The 22,804-nt window shown below is 45.4% G+C and overlaps 1 protein-coding gene across 2 annotated transcripts in view; it reads right to left on the bottom strand.

Moving 5' to 3' along the window:
• Nucleotides 1-22,804, bottom strand: part of RAD17 (RAD17 checkpoint clamp loader component) — a 472,816-nt gene that overhangs the window by 26,972 nt on the left and 423,040 nt on the right. For both annotated transcript variants that reach the window (XM_085632384.1, XM_085632385.1), the window contains exons 15-16: nucleotides 10,322-10,442; nucleotides 7,692-7,749 (exon numbers count right to left, since the gene is read on the bottom strand). In XM_085632384.1, the coding sequence (XP_085488510.1) occupies nucleotides 7,692-7,749; nucleotides 10,322-10,442 (179 nt within the window). The remainder of the gene's footprint in view (nucleotides 1-7,691; nucleotides 7,750-10,321; nucleotides 10,443-22,804) is intronic.

Genomic DNA, 22,804 nt, shown 5'->3' with positions numbered 1-22,804 from the left:
TCCTCTCACTTTGTAGTCAGAGAAAGAAAAGCACCATTGGAAGACAGAGCCTGATATTTGATCTCTATCTTTAGATGCCCAGCAAATATGACAAGTTAACAAAATGTAGAGGCCTGTTTACATAAAGCGAGCACTTGTGGAGGAATACAATGAACAGTCTATACACCACTGGAAAAACTCGAGAGACATGTTGGACAGCCTAAAACAAATAAAGCCAGCAAACAGTAAGCAAGGAAATGTTAGTTACAAACCACAAGGCCAATGGTGAACAATGGATGGAATGCATTCCTAGGTCAGCTTTCAGAATTTCCCCAAGAAGTCTTTAGCAACCAGACAGCTGCGCTGTGTGGTAGGCTTCGACATAAAAGAGAAAACATTCCGGAAGTAAACCTGGGAGACAAACAAGCAGTCCAAAGTTCAGGAAAAGAAGAAAGCCTGCTGTTAGTTGTAAATGATTTCTATTAGCAGTCAGAACCATGTAAAGATGTACACAGATCCCATGATAAATGTAGAACCTCAAGAAACAAAATCATTAAATCCGGCTTGCAAACACTGCAGTCCGCTTTAGTGTGGAAGAAAATAAAAAAAACTAGTTACTTACCTGTACACTATGGTTCTCCAGTATTATCTTTCATAGATTCACATGCTTGTATCAGAATAGTAAGCAGTACTTATCCCAAACTGCATTTCCAGGCTATAACCCCCAATAAACGTGGGCTCTGCTCTTTTGGATAGCATGTTAACATACATTGCGTTATTTGAAAAATGTGCGTAAATATACATATATCTGTACATACATATATCGTTATAATCCATGATAAATACCTTAATGAAATAGGTGCCGTAGAACTGCTTGTCCCACTGCTGCATCCTTTCTCCACGCTGCGTCCAGACAATAATGTCTAGTAAAGGTGTGCGCATTCTTCCATGTCGCAGCTCTACAAATGTCTGGCAATGGCACCCCTGCAAATAGGGCCGTAGAAGTTGCCATCCTCCTCGTGGAGTGCGCACGTACTTTGGTTTGCAAAGGTTTCCCAGCCTTGACATGACACAAGGATATTGCTGACGATATTCACCTCGAGATACTAGATCTAGAAAGTGCCACCCCTTTCCTGGGGCCAGCAAAGGCTACGAAAAGCTGATTTGTCTTTCTGAATGATTGGGTCTTGTCGATATAGAATTTGAGACATCGTTTAATGTCTAAAGAGTGCAATGCTCTTTCTGCCAGCTGTTGACGGGTCTTTAAAGAATGAAGGCAAAACTATTGGTTCATTCAGGTGAAAACTGGAAGGGACTTTAGGAATAAATTTGGGATTCGTTCCTTGAATCACTCTGTCCTGCCTGAATTGTAGGAATGGTTCTGCAATCGAGAACGCTTGAATCTCGCTGACCCTTCTTGCCGATGTGAGCGCTAACAATAACGCTGTCTTCCATGAGACAAATTGTAACTCCGCCTTATGGATTGGCTCGAAGGGCGGTTTCATTAACTGTGTAAGAACTGTATTCAGCTGCCAAGGAACAACTGGTCTTTGAACAGGAGGGAACATTCGGAAGAGCCCTCTGAGGAATTCTTTAATAACTCTTTGAGACCAAAGAGAAGGCTGATCAGGCACTCTTGTGTACCTTGAAATTGCGGCTAGGTGTACTTTTATGGACATATGAGAGAGTCCAGATTTTGCCAATGTCAGTAGATATGGGAGAATCTGATCAGAAGAGACCCGAAATGGATGCAAGTTGTTAGATGCACACCACTGACAGAACCTTTTCCATTTTGCCGCATATGTTTTGTTTGTGGAGACTGCCCGGGATCGTGACAGAATGTCTCTGCAGTCCTGAGGGATCTTTAACAGGTGGAATTCATGCTCGTGAGGTTCCATGCTGACAAGCTGAGCGATTTCAAATTTGGATGCAGTATCTGTCCGTTGTTCATCGTTATCAGATCCTGCACTAATGGGAACTGTATCCTGGGTGTCATTGAGAGTCTGATCAGTTCGGAGAACCACGCTTGTCTCGGCCACGCTGGTAGAATCAGATGGCACGGCTCTGATTTCATTTTCCTTAAGACTTTCAGTATTAGAGGAAAGGGGGGAAAGGCACACGCAAACATTCCTGTCCAGCACATCTGTAGCGCATTGCCCCACGATCCCTTCTGCGGAAACCTGCTTGCAAAGTTTTTGCATTTCGAATTGTGGCGGTCCGCGAATAAGTCTAGCCTTGGCGTGCCCCATACCTTGAAAACTCTGGAAAGGTGCTTCCGATGTAGTTCCCACTCGTGAGAGATTTCGGGAGATCTGCTCAGAATATCCGCTCTTGTGTTGTCCACTCCTGCAACATGTTGCACCTGAAGCGAGATGTTGTGAGCTAGAAGCCATTTCCAAATGTCTTGTGCTTCCTTTGACAGAAGTTTCGACCTTGTGCCCCCTTGTTTTAGCAGGTAAAACATAGACGTGGAGCTGTCCGTTTTCACCAGAACCGTCGATCCGCGAATTCTGGGTAGAAAAGCCTTGAGTCCCAAGAACACAGCCCTCAGCTCTAGCAAGTTGATGTGGAGCTGCGTTTCGGCCTTTGACCAGTGGCCTTGAATTTCGAGCTCCTGGAGATGCGCTCCCCAACCCTGAAGAGAAGCATCCGTCATCATCACGAAATTGTAGACCTGTGATTCGAAAGTTAGTCCTTCCGCTAAATGATCCCTGATCTTCCACCATGACAGGGCGTGTCTGATCTGAGGAGTGATTACTATCCGATCCTCGAAGGATCCCTGCGACTGAAGCCATTGCTCGTCTAGCAGTTCTTGTATAGGCCTCATGCGGAACCTGCAATTTGGGAGTAGGGGAATACAAGAGGACATCATTCCCATCAATGACTTGTAGATCCTTATTGAAACGGACTTTTTTGTTTGCAATTGTGTTGACAAACGTATGATCTTTCGAATACGCTCCTCTGACGGGTAAGCCTTGGCCTCCTCCGTGCAGATTAGAGCACCCAGAAATTGAATGGACTGCGCTGGTCTGAGATGGGACTTCTCTAGGTTGACTCTGAGACCTAGCTGATCGAAAAGCTCCATGCAAACGTGAAGGGAGCGATGGGTGTCTTTGAACGAACTTCCTTTGATAAGCCAATCGTCCAGATAAGTAAAAATCTGGTGACCTTGTAGTCTTAGGTGGGCCGCAATTGGCGCCATGCACTTTGTAAATATTCTCGGCGCGGACTTTAGTCCGAAAGGTAAGACTTTGAATTGGTAATGACGCCCCGCCACCATGAAGCGTAGAAATTTTCTGTGTTTTACGTGGATTGGGACGTGAAAATAAGCTTCTAAGAGGTCCAGGGATGCCAAATAATCTCCTCTGCCAATCAGGAGAAGAATTTCCTGCAGGGATAACATTCGAAATGATTTCTTTTGAATGAATTTGTTTAGACCTCTCAGGTCCATTACCTGTCTCCACTTTGATGTGTCTTTCTTTTTTATGAGAAAGAAATGCGAGTAATAGCCTGTCCCGCGTTGAAGCCGTGGAACTTCTTCTATCGCCTCCTTTTGTAATAACGCTATCACTTCTGCCTTGAGGGCTGATAGATGTTCTTGCCTCCTGTGTATAGGAGGCTGAATTGGAGGCTTGTCTACGAATTCCAGAGTATGGCCATGTTGTATTACATCTAAAACCCATCTGTCCGTTGTTATTGACAGCCAAGCTGGGTAAAATGAAGTCAGGTAATGGGTGCTGCTTCTCGGACAGGTGTCGGATGTGTTGGAGAAGTCATTGTCGTCGATTGGACTGCTGCGACTTCCCTCTCGTAGATGATCGTCCCCTGGACTGTTGGTGATAGTTATTGGAAGATCGAAATTGTTGATTGCTCGAGTACTGGCGAGATCCCTGCTGCTGGTACGGCTGATATCTGTTCGATTGGAACGAGGATCGTTGTGTAAATTGTCCTCGGGAGCCTCTCCTCCGAAAGGACTGAAACCTGCCCTGTTGCAGAGATCCCAGCGCCCGCGCTGTATCTGTGTCCGTTTTGATACTTTGGAGGGCCTCATCGACATGCTTTCCGAACAGGTTCTCTCCATCAAAAGGCATGTCCACTATTTTGGCCTGTACCTCAGGTCTTAACGAGGTGGCCTTCAACCATCCTTGTCTGCGCAGGGCTACTGCACCTGCCATTTGTCGAAAAGCCACTGAGGACAAATCCATAGCGATGTCGATGGATTCAGATGCTGCCCTAGCCCCATCCTGTAGAATAGCCACCGCTTCTTCTTTTTTATCTTCTGGAAGATGGGAGAGCAAGGGAGCTATATCGCACCACATCTGCCGGTTGAATCTGCTGATGAGGGCTAATGCATTAGAAGCCTTTATGGAAGATGCTGCCATCACTGCAAAGCGCTTCCCTGCACCGTCCATTCGTCTTCCGTCTTTGTCCGGGGGAACCATTGTTGAAACCGGATTTTTTGAATTTCTTTGGGCAGCCTGTGTCACCACAGAGTCTGGCCGAGGATGACCAATCAAACAGGCCGGAGACGATTCCGGAGCTCTATATTTTTTGTCTATTCGAGGAACTGAAGCAGCCACGGAAGCCGGGTTTTTCATAATCTTCAAGCCTTCCTCCCAAATATGGTCGATTATTGGAATGGATCACATAGACTTGCGTGACTCCTCTTTAAAGTCATAAAGAAAACATTCGGCTTCCTGAACTGGAATGGGAAGATCAAGGCGCTTTGATGCTTTCTCCATGATGTCATGGAACCCTCCTATATCTTGCGGCGGAGAATTTTCAGGTGTTGGAGATGGCGACGGCGTAGTTGGGAGAATATATTGATCCCATTCATCGTCAACTTGCTTATCTTGAAGGAGTTCTCCTTCTTCCAGTTGATCGGCGTCACTGTCTTCTAAGTCATCTCTGATTGTCATAATCGGCGGAGATCGGATCTTCTGAGTGGAAGTTTTGGGAGAAGAGTGAGGTGGTCAAACCTGCGTCGGCTTCTCCACCGTCTGTGGTGCTTGAGAGTTTGCGTCCGGGAAACGCCGATAGTAATCGTTGATCATCAGGCGTAAGTCAGTCACCAAGGACACCGGCATGGAAATAGAGTCCTTTCTAGAAGTATGCTGAGGCTCTTCCTCTTCCTCGTAGGCATAAGACTCCTGAAAAGATTCATATCTCCGTGAATCTCTCGGAGGACGATCCTGAAATGAGAAGACTTCTTGCACCTCATGAAATTCTTCCTCATCTGTTTCCTGCCTCTTAATGCGAAGTTGGGAAGGACTATAAGCCACTCCTGAAGACTCCTCATCATCGGACTGTAAGTCTAGTAAATTAGAAGGCGGAAGCGGAGAAATTTTTGTCCATGTTGTAAAATCTGTAGACTTAGTCTGCTTCGTCGACGATGCCATAGACTTCAATGTTATTTTCTTTACCTTAGGCGATTTAAAAGTTCCCGTCGACGGGACTGTCGTCGACGGAGTAAGCTGTATTATCGTCGACACCGTAGATGTTGACGACGAAGTCTTCGTCGACGAAGGTAATGTGGCCGTCGACGGAATCGTCAACGGGCTTTTCTTCGACGACGAGGTTTTAGTCGCCGTCGATATGGTGGTCGTCGATGGAGTCGTCGTCGTCGATATGGTGGTCGTCGACGGTTTCAAAGCAATAATCGCCGGCGACGCCCTAATTTTCGTCGACGGGGCTGAGGAAACTTCTCTTGACTCTTTAGATTTTTTAAGAGGAGTATGAGGTAATGAAGACGCAGGGGGCCCTTTGTCTTTTGTTTTCTGCTTTTTCAGCTCTGAACTGTCTTCCGAAGTTGAAGATTTTCTCTTCTTTGAAGACTTAAAATCCTCCTCAGAGTCAGAATCTGAAGTGACCTTCTTTTTCTGAAGCCACAGCAGAAGACGTGCTTCCCTATCACGTAGGGTCTTCGCAGAAAAGGTTCTGCAATGTTTACAGTCCTTAGGCACATGTTTAGGGTGCAAGCAATATAAGCAGTCCTTATGTGGGTCCTCAGAGAACAATCTAGGCTTTCCACAGGATCTGCAGGGTCTGAAAAGCCTCTTCTTAGAGCTTTCAGCCATCCTGAACAAGAAAAGGTGAAGCACAATACCTTAATCCAGCCAGAAGAATGTAATTCTAGATGAACCAGAGGTCAAAAGTTCACACAGGAACAAAACTGAGCAAGGCTCAGGGAGACTCCTCCTCACACGAAGGCGGTTGGAAATCTGAGGCAGGAAGGCTCTGCTGGGGAGTGTGAGGGCAGGGCTAGCAGCCGATTGGCTGAGTCTTGGACCACATAATGATGAGATTTGGTTACCAAATAAGATGATTCCCTATGGGATTTTGCTATGCAGTTTTTCTTATACTGCTGTGGTCATTCTGTTACCGTGAGACTCCCACCATGACGACGGGGAAGATACAAGCATGTGAATCTATGAAAGATTCAATACTGGAGAATGGACCATTACGCTTCGTACAAAATTGCACCCAGAAAAAAATTAATCACCAGCTTTATATGCCACATAGAAAGCATGAAATAGAATGGCGAGGCACAATTGGGATAAGGAAATACAACAGGAGCCAGGGCTAAAAGGGAAGGCTGGCAGCACTACATGGATAATTTGGAGACAATTATAGTGATAACAACCAGCAAATAAATAAATGGGGTTAATCATCACAGATTTTGTTTTGAAGCAGCTTTTGAGTCCTTCAAAAACAATAGTGATCCTTCAGGAAAAAGTAACATATGTTTTACTTTCTCTCCACACTGAGACACAGTCAGTACAGATACCGTACCGATAAATCAACACCCAGAGCAAAGTTACATGTCTCACTGCCTTATGCTGCTTTCTCTGGGCTTGTACAGCTGTGCCTAGGTCCATGAATAGAAGAATCTGCCTGCCTTCAAATTCTTTGTTTTGCTTCAGGATCATTAGCATCATGAATGTGACCCTCGCCCTATCAACGTCTGTACCACACTTACAATTAGGGTTCTACTGCAACAGAGTCATTTATCCAGCTTCTTAAAGAAGTCAATTGCCACCATCATGCCTATCTGCCTGATCACCAATAGAGACATGTGTTCACTCACCCACATCAGCCAGTTACTTTCTTTGCTGCTAGGACTGAAAATAAGTATTTTTCGTCTCTTTGTATGTGCATTTTCACCATTGCTAGTACCAAGCTCGGATGCCCTGCGGTCTGTGGGTTTCTGGAGTCTACTGATCGCACCTCTTAGGGAGTGCCTTCAATCACACACCTGCCTCTAACTCCAAGACGCAATCACAAGTCAAACACTAAACTGAGGTAAGCTGGTGGCCTTCTGGGATAGTCCACCAAACACTTGATGCCTGATTCTCAGCCAAGTCAAGCATTGCCGTTGTCCACGCAGATTCGATTACTGCAACATGACCACCTCCAAGGATCCGAAGAGGGATGCAGAACCGCTCTGGGAGCGATCATTCACGCTGTGGCAAAGCCTGCTCCCCCACCCGCAAAAACCTGATGTTGAATAGCCTTTCAAATGATACTAAAACATTGTATTCAACGTAAATACAAGAATCTCTGGTTATCATTTCAAATGTGGCGTTATCGATTATATGAAATTTTACTTTGGACCTTCAAGTAGCGTGCTGAAGCTACATAAGACACCAAGAACAAAAAACAATAACAAATTTGCCCCTTTTTAATCAAAACTTAAATTTGTTATGTTTTACCTTCCAAAGTATCTTTTCAAGGGTAGTCTCCCAACATCCTGGATAAATGCAATTTGAGCTGTGAAGAAAATGGCATATGATTTACGTTTTACAAACTAAGTACAGAATATGGGACACATTAGTATTCACTGACAGTTAATTTCACATTTTGTTCTGAACTTTCTCGTTAAAGGATGCAATTGCTTACTTCTTTCTGAAGAAAAGTTTGCGGAAAGATTATATTTTCATCCGAAAGAATGTTAGAAAATGTAATGTATTCTTTTAGTGGATACTCCATTTCAAAGTTTCCTTACCTTTCACAGCTACCACAGCAGCATCACGGAACGAACAGTGTCTAATGCTCACTGAATGTTAATTGATACACCACAATGGTTTGCAAGACAACATTAGCCAACTTATACTTACTTATACTTCTAAGAAGAGAACTGAGACATTAAATACCGATTTGAGTGCATGCAGAGAGGACCAAGTTACAGCTTAGAAGATGTCTGCCTCTGGTACCCTTCTCAACATAGCTGAATGAGCCTCTTAAACTGCTGTGATGAGTTTTGATGCCTTACTCTGGGTCTTTTTGCACTATCACATTGGATTCTCTAATGCCTTCAGTTCTCCACCTGGAAAAATATAGGGCCCCTTTGGGTGTAATCTATGGAAAGATTCTCCATCGTAGAAGGAAGCAAAGAGAAGGATGGTAATGTAATCTTTGGAATCACATACTTTTCTTAAGCCACAAGAAAAGAACGTATGGCACTCAAAACCATGCAAGACAAAATCATTATGTGGGGTGGAGAAATGTACCTGCAAATTCCCTCTTTCAGCTTACTGATGTAACTGCAGGAGGAAAGGCAGTCTTTACCGTTAGATATCAGAAACAGCTAATCCATTCACATGATGAGCCCATAAGGAAGGGCAACACCAAGATTAGTTCCCAACATGGGACTACAGAAGTGGTAGGTGCGAACAACCACACATGACCTTACTGAGATCTCACTATTTTGCAGGTAATTATGGGTGCATAAATGTTTGCTGCCCAATTTAAGGGCGCTACATCACTTAGTGGTCAGTGCCTCACAAGACCTCCTGCCTTCCACTTCAAGGCTGGGTAGGCTTGACAGGCCGATATTCCCTCAGCCCCTTAAAGATAAGGCCAATCTGTAAATAATGGGAGCCACCACAAATTCACAAATTGGTAATAGCAACACTCCCCACCCTCAATCAAAATACCAATTTTGCTGCGCCCAAGCCGTACACAGAGCTGCAGTCAAACTGGAAGATTCAATGAAATCCTGGGGTCCAGTAAAAATGACCGAGAGCATCCACTTCTCTTTACGTCAGCGGGTGGGACTGGATGCATTCCAGATTTTATCAGCAACACAGTCACACAACAATAACCAGGGGGCTCCACCTCACTCGGCTACTGAAAATCTGCATGCCACATTATCGTTGAAAGACACAGACTACAAAATGTTACTTGTTCTGGCATTCTGGAGTACAATCTCTTGACCTTCCTGGAGAAACTAAAAACGCACCTCATCTAACTTTCCCACCACAATATCTTCACTCTGTAAGAGTCTATAAGCAATTTTAGTTAACAGCATTGGGTTGCACATTTTATGTCTCCCTCAATTGTTACTAGGAACAGTTCAAATATGAGGCAGGGATTATTCTGCAGAAAACACAGATTTCTTAGTTGTCTGCAAATATTAAACATTTTGCTTTTTTTCCTGAAATTTTTTATACATTTTGTAAATTACCCGTAGAGTTTTGATCTTTGCCTGAATTTCCAGGCAAGAAGCAAATATGGGCCAAGGAAGCAGAACTGTTGTGGTAGACCAGACTACAGACACTGATCGAGGTAGTCTTTAATTGCACTACAGCACATCTTAGTGACAGGCTGCACTGAGCCCACGTGGGTACCTCCACAGTAATTCTTTGAAGCCAGCCACCAAGACCAAGCCAATCAGGGACTACAATCTTTACAATTGAACGCAGCAAGCTTCTATGCGCTTTTAGGTTACAAACATGCAAGAGGAGAGGAAGCGGGGTGTGCAAGAGTGCAGATAACCTAGCGCCACAACACAAAAATCGGGCTGGGAGATGTGTGAAGGGAGATGTGTAAGGAAGATTAAGACCTTGACATCAGTACACAAATTGGAGCTTAAATAGGTCAATTAGATTGTTTTCTAATAATGAATGTTTTGAATGAATGTAGCGACTGTAATCCAATTTAATTTTTAATTTTTTAGCATTGGTCTATGAAACATTTATATTATTTTTCACAGTAGTTCCTGTAGGTTTTTACCTCTTTTTCCAGTAGAAATATAAAATTGGTTTAGTAAACTTTACATATTTTTCAGAAGTTTGGACTACCTCTACTTATTAGCAACAAATATTGAAGAATAACAAAAAAAAAATCATATTCATGTAGAAGTATCTTAAGGGCTAACAGTGCCCTGAATCAAGAACCAAAGCAACACACAACATAACGTAGCAATCTGAAATATTACTCATTCAAACCTAACACTGAGCTGCAACACAAAACACTGGTTAGTACCATACTGCTGGCATTATCATAGTTTGAATCAGTTATCATTTACCATAATCAAAATAGAACATAAAGTGTACTATACCTTGATTTCTCATTGGGTTGGTTAGCATGGCAAGATATGGCAATAGCTGGGTTTGAAGGCACGAAGGTGACGTACAGAAACTTGAGAAAAGAGACTTTGCAGCAAGACAATTCTCTCGATACTAAACAGGCCAATCAACAAGGAAAAAAGGGGAAAAATAAATTTTATTACTGCTTTCCTTTTTGATTAAAAGTGTTGTAAACAGGTCCTGGAATGTCATAATTCCCAAAAAGTGAGATGAGTGAAGTGAAACATCAAACGATTCCATTACATAGTTATTCAATACCACGCAAAACACAACTGGGCAAACAGCACAAATAAAATCCTTTTGTGCACAAATACAACCTGTAGTAGTAGAACTCTTTAACTTTCAAACCACTCTTGGTCATAAATATGTGAATACGTTTTGTAAGACACACAGAAAAATAGCTTGGCTGTTAAGCTAAAGTTGCACAGCTTATTCAGACTTAAACATAAAACATTAGGGCGCATAACACTTCAGATATTAATGCTCCCAAACTGATTTTCAAGATAATCCCGTTCTCTCAGGTCATGCTCAATGGGCTTGTTCAATTTTAAATGTGAAACATGCAGCCCACACTAGGAATGATTTCTGATCAGTTCTACAAAAAGGTCATCTTTACAGAAATGTGATTAAAACATCGAAGTTGAGTCAACCTTTGATGTTTGCAAGGCATTATGGGCATGAAAACATAGTAGGATTCATGCAATATACACACAATGGCTCCCCGCGTACTTGATTCTTCAGAAATGTCTGAGTTTGGTAGGTTTCACTGGGTACCTCATGAACTGAGCCACAAATACTGCAGCTACGCACATCGCCAGAATGGGTGATTTTGAAAGGTTAAATGTTGATGATTCCTTGTTAAGTTTTGGGGCCTTTCCTGTTGGGGTGGTTAGGAAGGGAGTAAGGACAGGAGGAGTGGATGGTCAGGGGAAAGCCTTGGCCCTTAAAGATTGCAAATTACATGCCAATCGTGGATGTAAACTACCATTATGTTCTGTTTGCTTTACTTCAATTAGGGAAAAATAAATTGTTTTGCTGAGTAAATGATTGGGTTATTTAATAAATATATTTCTGGGTTTGAACTCTAACAGAAACTGCCGCTCCAAAGTTCGGAAATAATAATGTAAAACAAATGAGAAGTTTCAAGTTAACCCCTTGAGGATAGATAGACACTACGCAATAGCAGGAGACGTTGTGTGGCTTCGTGTCAATGTAGTTCCGGTCCGAAGCGATGAGCAGACATACATATAAACGCCACCCATGTGTGCTTACATCAGTTGCTTTCTAGGCTGTCTGTGCTTTCAGACGCAGATCCCCTTAGCAGAATAGCATAACCAGTGTGCAGAGTTCTATAATTAGGACCTTTTTAGATGGAAAAAGCGTCCAGTTCACAGAAAGGGGACATAGGAGGGTTCCTGAGGAACCCGCGGTTAGACAGAGTATCCGCTAGAAAGCCTGTTAGTTTAGGTAACTGTTTTTTTCTGAGGCACACTTCTAACCGCAGAGCCATCACCTTGGAAATAGATACTATACCAGTATTTCTCAAGGTGGTGGGTTTATGAACTGGCTCATATCAAAAAGTTCTACAGGACTGATCGAGGAAAATGTCCCTCTTGATGGACCAGACTTTTGAGACAGTAGTACTTTGTGAATGTGTGTACCAACGCCGATGTCGCCGCCTGACAAATGCCCAGGACTGGCACTCCAGGTTTTAAGCCAGTCGTAGAGGCTTTTGCCCTAATGGAGTAAGCCTGCAAATCTTCTGGAGGCTGCTTCTCCAGTGCATAGCATACCTTCATGCAGAGAACAATCTATTGAGAGAGAGTTCATTTTTGCACTGCCTTGTCCTTCTTTGTGCTGCAGAACCCTAAAAAGAGTTGATTGTTCACTCAATGTTCTTTGGCATGGTCAATATAAAAGCATATGTCCCTATTAGGGTCTAAACAATTAGGCCTCTCTTTCACCTTAGAGGGTTTTTGTGGAGCAAAGAATGCTAGAAGGGTGATGCCAGCCTGACATAAAATGGAGTGACCACTTTTGTTGAAAAGGAAGCTAGGGTCCTCAATACCAGCTTATCCAGAAAGAACGTTGTATAAGGTGGTTTGACAGAATGAGCCTGCTGCTCACACTTATCTCATGCTTAGCTGTTGTTATGGCGATGAGAAAGACTATCTTCGATGGGCAGCTGTGCAGCTCAAAAGAGGTGCACATCAAAAAAGTGAGGACTAAGTTCAAGTTCCACTGGAACACCACAGTAGGTTTTGGCAAACACAAATTATGCTCTAAACCTTTTAAAAATCAGATCACACAGGTGATTTAAATAATGAAGGCTGATCCAGCAAACACAAGAAAGCCGAAAGAGTCACTAAGTAGCTGCAGTAGTACCCAAAGAAAGTCCTTAATGGGCCAGAGATAGAACAAATAACAAACCTTCAGATAACGTAGCCCTTAGTCGGACAATTTGTTGGCTGCTTCATCAATCCACAAATTTGACCCAAGGGGTGGGGGGGGGGTACTCAGGTTTTGCTGTGGGGCACCTCACTGCCAAAATGACATTAACAACTTCAGGGGAAAGGAGGTCAACTGCAGCTGCTCCATCTCCAAGCATGGAGATACAAATTGTGCAGGACCAGGTGCTGCAAACTGCCGTTCTGATGCAACAGCAGATCCTCCTGAAGAGGCAGCCTGATAGTAGAACAGATGCTCATGCCCAGGGGTTCCGAGTACCATACTAGTCTATCCCAATCTGATGCCACAAGGATGACTTGGGTCTGTTCATTCCTGACCTTCTTCAGAACTCAGGCAGGAGAGACAGTGGCAGGAAAGCATACAGGAGTCTCGAGCTCCACTCTAGAAGAAGGGAATTATTCCGTAGGGAGAAGAAAACTCTAACGTGTAAAAGTCCTGCGCGTTCTCACTGGAGGCGAAAAGAGTGAGCCAGGGCTCTCCCCATTGCTAGAAGGCTAAGTGCTCCGCCTCTGGGTGCAACTGCCATTTGTGATCCGCTAGGCATCTGTGACTGAGTTCATCCGTCTTGGAGTTTAAAAATACCTCCAGATGGTTTACAACAAGAGAAATTCATGGGCGGTCCAGTCACTACTAGAGTCACAGAGCCTCATGATACAGGGCCCAAGACCCCACCTCGCCCTGCTTGTTGCAGTATCACAAGGCTTTGGCATTGTTTGGGAGCACCTGCACCAGCCTTCCTTTGATAGATGGCAGGACGACCTACCTAAATGGCAGTTATATAGCATATAGAATCTCAATTTGTTTTACTTACTCATTATAAAAGGTTTGGTTTGCAGTACATTATAGGAGATGACTGAGAATGTAACAACAGGTAATGAGAAGGGGGCACCTAGGAGCACACTGTGATCTGTGAAAGTGAACGACTAGGTTTTAAGCCAAAAAAACACAAAAATAAAAAACACCTGGAGTTCACCAAATAATGTGTTAAAAGAAACAAATGCAGGGACGGGCCTTCTGAAAGTAAAAAAAAAAGCAATTAAAGTTGTTTCTTTACATGGGGAGAAGTGGAGGAGTCCATCAAACAATCGTTTCACTTTTGATATGACAAAGAAAAATACTTTTTTTAGCGAATAAAGGAAACACCTATACAACGTGTACTGTCGCCCAAAGACATCATTAAGCTAGAACTGATGAATACGATTCCACGGGCTCCCGCACAAGAGGTGAGACTTAGCTTTTCTCAACAAGTGGTAGTATTCCTTCCAAAGAAGGTGGAGAGTTAAAGAGCAAACCTCAACACAAAAAGCAAGAATAACAATTTACTTACCGACAGTCGTCCTCTTTCTGGCACCCTACTTTTTTTTTTTTTTACATCTTATTGATTTTACATACCGAACAGTAAACCAGGAGACATTAGCTGGTATTTATACATGACAGCATAGAAAGTTCCATAAGATTCAGAAGTGCAAGCAGACAGAAAAGTACTGCCCCCCCATATGCAACAAATCAGCAGTCGACATATAACAAGTTTTCTGGCACCCTACTTAACCATATATTCATCATCTTTTGAATATTCCCCCAGGCCTCAGACTTGATCCAGAAAAATCTTGCGTGCTGTAATGTGCCGTTACGGGCTTTGTGGTAACATTGAGCCACTCTGGAAGTGATGTGCGGGTCAATATAAGCACCACCCAGGCACTCTGACATCAGTTGCTTTCTGCACGATTTTGGGCAGTCGGACGTGGAGCCCAATATTCAGATTGGTCATGACCAGTGTGCAAATCTCTGATGTGGGATCTTTATAAATTAGGAGTCCAATTCACAGAATGGGAAGGTGGAAGGGTTGGTGAGGAATCTGCAGTAAGAAGGGGGCTCTACCACAAAGAGCATTACAAAAGTTAAGTAAATTGCCCTTCTGACTTGCAACCTTAGATTCCTTACCTTTTGAATAGATACTAAACAGTACCTCCCAGGAGGTGGGACTGTGAATAGGCTCAAGCCAAAAAATCCTGCATGACCAAGCAGGCAAAGAGTCCTTTTCTACTGACCTGGCTGTCCAGACACTAGTACTTCGTGAATGTACCGAGGGACTCCCACATAGCAGCCTGGCACTGACAAAAGGGAACATCTGCGGAGTCAGGTTTGACTTTGGCACGTTGATAGTGAGCCTTAATGATATTAAGAGGTTCTCAATAGTTAGGGGTGGGTGACGACTACACGGGGCAAGCCTGTCTTCTATAGTCAGTTGTCAAGCAAGGGGGAAGATTGGCACCCCTGAAACCACTACCATCACTTTTGTAAACAACTGAGGAGCGCTGACAAGGCCAAAGGGGAGCACACTGAACTAATAATGCTCCTGGCCTACCGTGAAACGCAGGTTGCATCCGTGGGCCTGAAGGATGCGGATATGGAAATAAGTATCCAGCAGGTTTAGCTCTACCATCCAATTTCCAGGTTCAAGGGCAGACAACACCCTAGCCAGGTTGAGCATCTTGAATTTGTTTTTGTGCTGGAAGGCACTGAGAGGGCGGAGATCTAAAATGAGACTGAGGCCTCATTTTAGATCTCACGAGACTGCTGCAACAGAACAGGGACAGATGTTCCTCCATCAGCAGTTCTGAAGATGGTGGAGGGTGCAGCGGGGTTTAGAGGAATGGTGATGAGTAACCATGCTGGACAATTTGCAGGACCTACTTGTTCGATGTCTTTATTTTTTTCATACTTTATTTTTCGAGATGTAGCAAATATAAAAAAAAATCATTCTTATTATAAAAAAGATCACAGGCTGAACACTCATTCAATGTTAAATAAAATAATCTACATACACCCCAAAAGCGATAAAAGAAGGAAAACTATAAAAATGAGAGAGCGACAGAAAGAAGAAAAAGAAGAAAGAAATAGGCCTGTGTAGGAGACTGGATTTCTCTTTGCAGATGTCCAGTAGCAGCTGATACGGTATGGGGGGGTTGCGGGGCGGCCGTATGAGGGGTGGGAGAGTTAGTGGGGGGAGTTAAAAAAAAAAAAAAACCAATTCACTTACCTGATCTCCCCGTGTCTCACCTCCGTCTCTCCAACGTCGTGTCTCTTCAAGGAAGCATTTTTCAACACAAAATAGAAGGGGTGAGGGATACGGAACCCTCTACTCGGGCCCCCCGGGGAACAACTTAAACACACAAAAAGGAGTAGAAGGTGATAAAATATCTCTAGGTGTGGTGGCACGTGCTATGTGTCCAAATACTGCCCTCACTCACACAACTGTGTGACATGCTTCATCATAGGGCTGCTTCAAAACACCCCTGCGCAACCCAACGCCTGGGGTGGAGCAATAGGGTAGGGGAAGACAAGACACGACGACACATAAAAGCAAAATATATCAATCGAATTGGATCACTGGAAGTGCAGTGTGAATTAAAACTAGCTCGGAGGTGTCGCTATGTGTAAAGTTTATTCCTGGACCCTCCGGCCAGGATTAAAAAAGTGAAGGATGGTGGTGACTCGAAGAGATTATGAGCTCCCTACACCCCTCCCTACTGCCAATTTGTCGACATGTTTCAGCCGTTATTATGTGCCCATAGTGCAGGGTCACGCCAGCCTTCGTCAGGACATTACCGGTCCCAGGATCTAGGTCACCTCGTTTCCTGAAGTGCAGTAGTGCCAAAACAAATTGTTGCTGCACCGAGGTATCCCCTAAATAGCACTCGCCCGTAGTACGAGTTTGCCTTAAAACATTGTTAGAACTGGCGAGAGACAAGGAGAGATCCCCTATAGTCACACTTACGTCAAGGTGGGAGCTCCTCCTGACGACCGCTTGTCCGCCCTCGCGTCTCGCCAGTTCTAACAATGTTTTAAGGCAAACTCGTACTACGGGAGAGTGCTATTTAGGTGATACTTCGGTGCAGGAACAATTTGTTCTGGCACTACTGCACTTCAGGAAATGAGGTGACCTAGATCCTGGGATCTTACAAAGGCCGGCGTGACCCTGCACTACGGGCACATAATAACGGCTGAAGCATGTCGACAAATTGGCAGTAAAGAGGTGTGTAAGGAGTTCATAATCTCTTCCAGTCACCACCATCCTTCACGTTTTTAATCCTGGCCGGAGGGTGCAGGAATAAACTTTACGCATAGTGACACCTCCAAGCTAGTTTTAATTCACACTGCACTTCCACTTCCGTTGATCCCAGTCGATTTAAATGTTATGCTTTTATGTGTTCTGTATTGTCTTCGCCTACCCTATTGCTCCACCCCAGGCGTTGGGTTGCGCAGGGGTGTTTTGAAGCAGCCCTATGATAAAGCATGTCACACAATTGTGTTATTGAGGGCAGTATTTGGACACACAGCACGTGCCACCACATCTAGAGATATTGTATTACCCTCAACTCCTTTTGGTGTGTTTAAGTTCTTCAAGGAAGCACCCAGGCTCCCTTGAGCCAATCACAAAGCTAAAATGCAGAGTTGTGATTGGTCTGAGCGTCGTGATTCGGCGCTCAGACAGGGGCTGGGGGCCAGGGCATGCTCTCCACCCAGTATGTAATGCAGCCTGGGTAGAGAATGTACAAAGTGTGCATGACGCTTTGGCTGGCCAGAGACGGACGGTCAAAGCGTCATGTGCACTTTAGAGTGCAGTAACCACTCCTCCTCCCCGATGTTAGGAGAGCCAATCCCCACCCCGCCCATGACGATACAAAAAATAAAATGATAACTGCAGTTATTATCATTTTATTTTTCCTTTTACCCTGTTCCGTGAGCAGTGAGGCGACGCTGCTTCATCTTAGCGGAGGAGCCGCTGCCACTGCAGATGTACCCCCACTTTTTGCCCCCATTTAAACTACTAGATGCTGGTGACTGAGTCGGACAGTGCACTGAAGCCTGCTAACTAGGCTCCAGTGCCAGTGTTCTCTCCCCTAAAACTGACATGTTAATTGTAACCCAATTGGCAAGGACTTCAGCACCCCTGTAAGTTCTTGGTAAATGGTATCCTTGGCACCCAGGGCATGGGTATTAAAAAGGGTATCTAAGGGGTACACATGTATTATGCAATCCTAATGGACCCACACAAAACTGCATGCAAGACTGCTATTGCAGGATGCGTGAAATGGTGCACGTCATTTTGAAAACACAACATTGCACACATCCTGTGTGCAATGCCCAACCACTGCATGTATTATATGTAAGTCACCCCTATAGCAGGCCTTAGAGCCCCAAGGCAGGGTGCATTATAATAAATTTGAGGGCACAGCTGCATGAGCAGATGTGTCCCTGTGATGTCTAGTTCCATTGCTAGACATTGCAAGTGATCAGGAAGCCAATATAAATCTATGTACTGGTCATTATGAGTTACCCTGCTACTTAATGGTTTACCTGACAAAACTTGCGTTTGGTATAAAATATCTTGTCTTAATAAATCTGTACTGATGCAAATATCGGATTTATGACGACATGCACCCAGAGGGCACCTTAGTATTCTTATTAGTCACTTAATGTGTTGACTGACTGGAATCGTCCAGCCTGCCACCACAGACAAGCTTGTGATCCCCTGCAGGTGACAGCCTGGAATCTCAGAGGCCAGGAACAATGCCTGCCCTGCGGAAGGTGAACATTCCTCTTCCAGCAGGATTGCTAGTGAATTTAATGCATCAAGGCCAGAGGCTTCAAAGACTCTGCTGCCTTTAATGTGAGAACCCAGCTTCTCCCCAGACTTGGGGAACGTCACCCTCTTCCCTAAGGCATATTTGGCACCAGAGCAGATGGTAAATCAGATATTCAGGAGACGTGTTTACTTACAGGCTAGTCACACCCCTATGGTAGTCTACCCGAAATGGATAGCCAGTGAAGGGTTTCACCATCTTGTATTTGGTGACTAGAGAATTCTGGTTCAGGGTTATGCCTGCTGCCCACAGGTAGTGGTTATATAGGGGGCGTATTCACCCCAGTGCCAGGTAGACTATTGGCTGCTTCCATATATTCCCCGAAATTGAGTATTTTGGGGTCCTCCACAACGCCAGAGACACAGATTTGTCTATCTGGGAACAGAGGAGGACAAAGAAGAGCTGGCATCGTGAAAATGGACAACCTGCACCGAAATAGGGGCCAAACCCTTTCTAGCAGCTTGCACCTCGACCATCACCAAGACTGACTCGTTCAAAAGCTGCTCATCCTTCCCAAAGCCTTGGAGGACTGTCCAGCATTTCAACAACCACTTAGCATCTCTCTTGAGATGAAGTAGCCATCCCCCTACATCTACAGGCACCAACTGAACTTTACCGGTACCTCGTTTGGCTGCCCATTGGGCCCACCGAGGGAGCATCACACCAGGAGGAGGTTTTCGTGGTTCCTGGGGGTCAGCCCCATCTCTCCACCATGTTTCGAGAAAGTAGACCCTCCAGGAGCTCCCTTCTCCAATATCCAGGGTACTGGAGCACTTGCAGCGACCTAGACTTGTTAGTGTCCAGTCTGGACACCACTGCTGTCAAAACCGCCCTGCATGACGAGGTACTTCAGGACCAACGAGGCTCACACAGAGTGGCCCTGCTGTCTTGTTTTGGAGCTCCAAAACACACAAGATGATGGACGGAATGTTGCACAATGGCCAAACATTCACCCCCAGTCACAGATCTGGGTTTAATCCATCGTTATTTTGCTCACCACACCACCCCAGTTCAGACATGGCCATATGCAAATCAGTCTTGACCCTGTGCCTCATGGGAACAGTCCAGCCCGAACTGCCAAGCCATGTCTTCCCTGGACCGGAATCAAGCATCCTAGGACCGGTTTCTGGCTATCAGCCGTCATCAGCCAGGATAGCTTGACTCCAGTGGCGTAGTGAGCACGGGACCCACGTCTGGGCATACCCTTCCCACATAGGGTGAACAGCAAAACACACAAGATGATGGACGGAATGTTGCACAATGGCCAAACATTCACCCCCAGTCACAGATCTGGGTTTAATCCATCGTTATTTTGCTCACCACACCACCCCAGTTCAGACATGGCCATATGCAAATCAGTCTTGACCCTGTGCCTCATGGGAACAGTCCAGCCCGAACTGCCAAGCCATGTCTTCCCTGGACCGGAATCAAGCATCCTAGGACCGGTTTCTGGCTATCAGCCGTCATCAGCCAGGATAGCTTGACTCCAGTGGCGTAGTGAGCACGGGACCCACGTCTGGGCATACCCTTCCCACATAGGGTGAACAGCAAAACACACAAGATGATGGACGGAATGTTGCACAATGGCCAAACATTCACCCCCAGTCACAGATCTGGGTTTAATCCATCGTTATTTTGCTCACCACACCACCCCAGTTCAGACATGGCCATATGCAAATCAGTCTTGACCCTGTGCCTCATGGGAACAGTCCAGCCCGAACTGCCAAGCCATGTCTTCCCTGGACCGGAATCAAGCATCCTAGGACCGGTTTCTGGCTATCAGCCGTCATCAGCCAGGATAGCTTGACTCCAGTGGCGTAGTGAGCACGGGACCCACGTCTGGGCATACCCTTCCCACATAGGGTGAACAGCAAAACACACAAGATGATGGACGGAATGTTGCACAATGGCCAAACATTCACCCCCAGTCACAGATCTGGGTTTAATCCATCGTTATTTTGCTCACCACACCACCCCAGTTCAGACATGGCCATATGCAAATCAGTCTTGACCCTGTGCCTCATGGGAACAGTCCAGCCCGAACTGCCAAGCCATGTCTTCCCTGGACCGGAATCAAGCATCCTAGGACCGGTTTCTGGCTATCAGCCGTCATCAGCCAGGATAGCTTGACTCCAGTGGCGTAGTGAGCACGGGACCCACGTCTGGGCATACCCTTCCCACATAGGGTGAACAGCAAAACACACAAGATGATGGACGGAATGTTGCACAATGGCCAAACATTCACCCCCAGTCACAGATCTGGGTTTAATCCATCGTTATTTTGCTCACCACACCACCCCAGTTCAGACATGGCCATATGCAAATCAGTCTTGACCCTGTGCCTCATGGGAACAGTCCAGCCCGAACTGCCAAGCCATGTCTTCCCTGGACCGGAATCAAGCATCCTAGGACCGGTTTCTGGCTATCAGCCGTCATCAGCCAGGATAGCTTGACTCCAGTGGCGTAGTGAGCACGGGACCCACGTCTGGGCATACCCTTCCCACATAGGGTGAACAGCAAAACACACAAGATGATGGACGGAATGTTGCACAATGGCCATGTCTAAACTGGGGTGGTGTAGTGGGCAAAAGAACGATGGATTTAACCCAGATCTCTTGACTGGGGGAGAATGTCTGCATTGTCAGCATTCCGTCCATCAATTGTTTGTTGTAATGCTTTTCGCCCTAAGTGGGATGGGTATTCCCAGACGTGGGACCCGTGCTCACTACGCCACTGGAGTCAAGCTATCCTGGCTGATGACGGCTGATAGCCAGAAACCGGTCCTAGGATGCTTGATTCCGGTCCAGGGAAGACATGGCTTGGCAGTTCGGGCTGGACTGTTCCCATGAGGCACAGGGTCAAGACTGATTTGCATATGGCCATGTCTAAACTGGGGTGGTGTAGTGGGCAAAAGAACGATGGATTTAACCCAGATCTCTTGACTGGGGGAGAATGTCTGCATTGTCAGCATTCCGTCCATCAATTGTTTGTTGTAATGCTTTTCGCCCTAAGTGGGATGGGTATTCCCAGACGTGGGACCCGTGCTCACTACGCCACTGGAGTCAAGCTATCCTGGCTGATGACGGCTGATAGCCAGAAACCGGTCCTAGGATGCTTGATTCCGGTCCAGGGAAGACATGGCTTGGCAGTTCGGGCTGGACTGTTCCCATGAGGCACAGGGTCAAGACTGATTTGCATATGGCCATGTCTAAACTGGGGTGGTGTAGTGGGCAAAAGAACGATGGATTTAACCCAGATCTCTTGACTGGGGGAGAATGTCTGCATTGTCAGCATTCCGTCCATCAATTGTTTGTTGTAATGCTTTTCGCCCTAAGTGGGATGGGTATTCCCAGACGTGGGACCCGTGCTCACTACGCCACTGGAGTCAAGCTATCCTGGCTGATGACGGCTGATAGCCAGAAACCGGTCCTAGGATGCTTGATTCCGGTCCAGGGAAGACATGGCTTGGCAGTTCGGGCTGGACTGTTCCCATGAGGCACAGGGTCAAGACTGATTTGCATATGGCCATGTCTAAACTGGGGTGGTGTAGTGGGCAAAAGAACGATGGATTTAACCCAGATCTCTTGACTGGGGGAGAATGTCTGCATTGTCAGCATTCCGTCCATCAATTGTTTGTTGTAATGCTTTTCGCCCTAAGTGGGATGGGTATTCCCAGACGTGGGACCCGTGCTCACTACGCCACTGGAGTCAAGCTATCCTGGCTGATGACGGCTGATAGCCAGAAACCGGTCCTAGGATGCTTGATTCCGGTCCAGGGAAGACATGGCTTGGCAGTTCGGGCTGGACTGTTCCCATGAGGCACAGGGTCAAGACTGATTTGCATATGGCCATGTCTAAACTGGGGTGGTGTAGTGGGCAAAAGAACGATGGATTTAACCCAGATCTCTTGACTGGGGGAGAATGTCTGCATTGTCAGCATTCCGTCCATCAATTGTTTGTTGTAATTGTTTTGGAGCTCAGCTGGGTCTGAAGTCTCCATTGGGGTGCCCCGATCATGCACACATATGATAACGTAATGGTTTTAAAAATGTCTGGTACTACCTCTTCATAAACCTTCGGATATAATATTCTATTTCAAATGCCTAAGGCCATTAACCTCGATGCGTAAAATGCTTTACTAACGTTATCCACTAGCACCTTCTCTCCTGCTTTATACCCAGAGCAAAAGTGTCTGATTTGAATAAAACTAAGTAGCAGGTTAGGGCTTACATGGGTGTAAGTGCTGATCACCTGTTGCCATTGAATAAATGAACAAGTTACTATCCTTCGGTAACGATATATCTGTAAGAAACATTAGTTAGTTAGATTCCTCACCTT

This window comes from Triturus cristatus, chromosome 2_1 (assembly GCF_964204655.1).
Source record: "Triturus cristatus chromosome 2_1, aTriCri1.1, whole genome shotgun sequence".
Lineage (NCBI taxonomy): Eukaryota > Metazoa > Chordata > Amphibia > Caudata > Salamandridae > Triturus > Triturus cristatus.
This window is presented reverse-complemented; position numbering and strand designations above follow the sequence as displayed.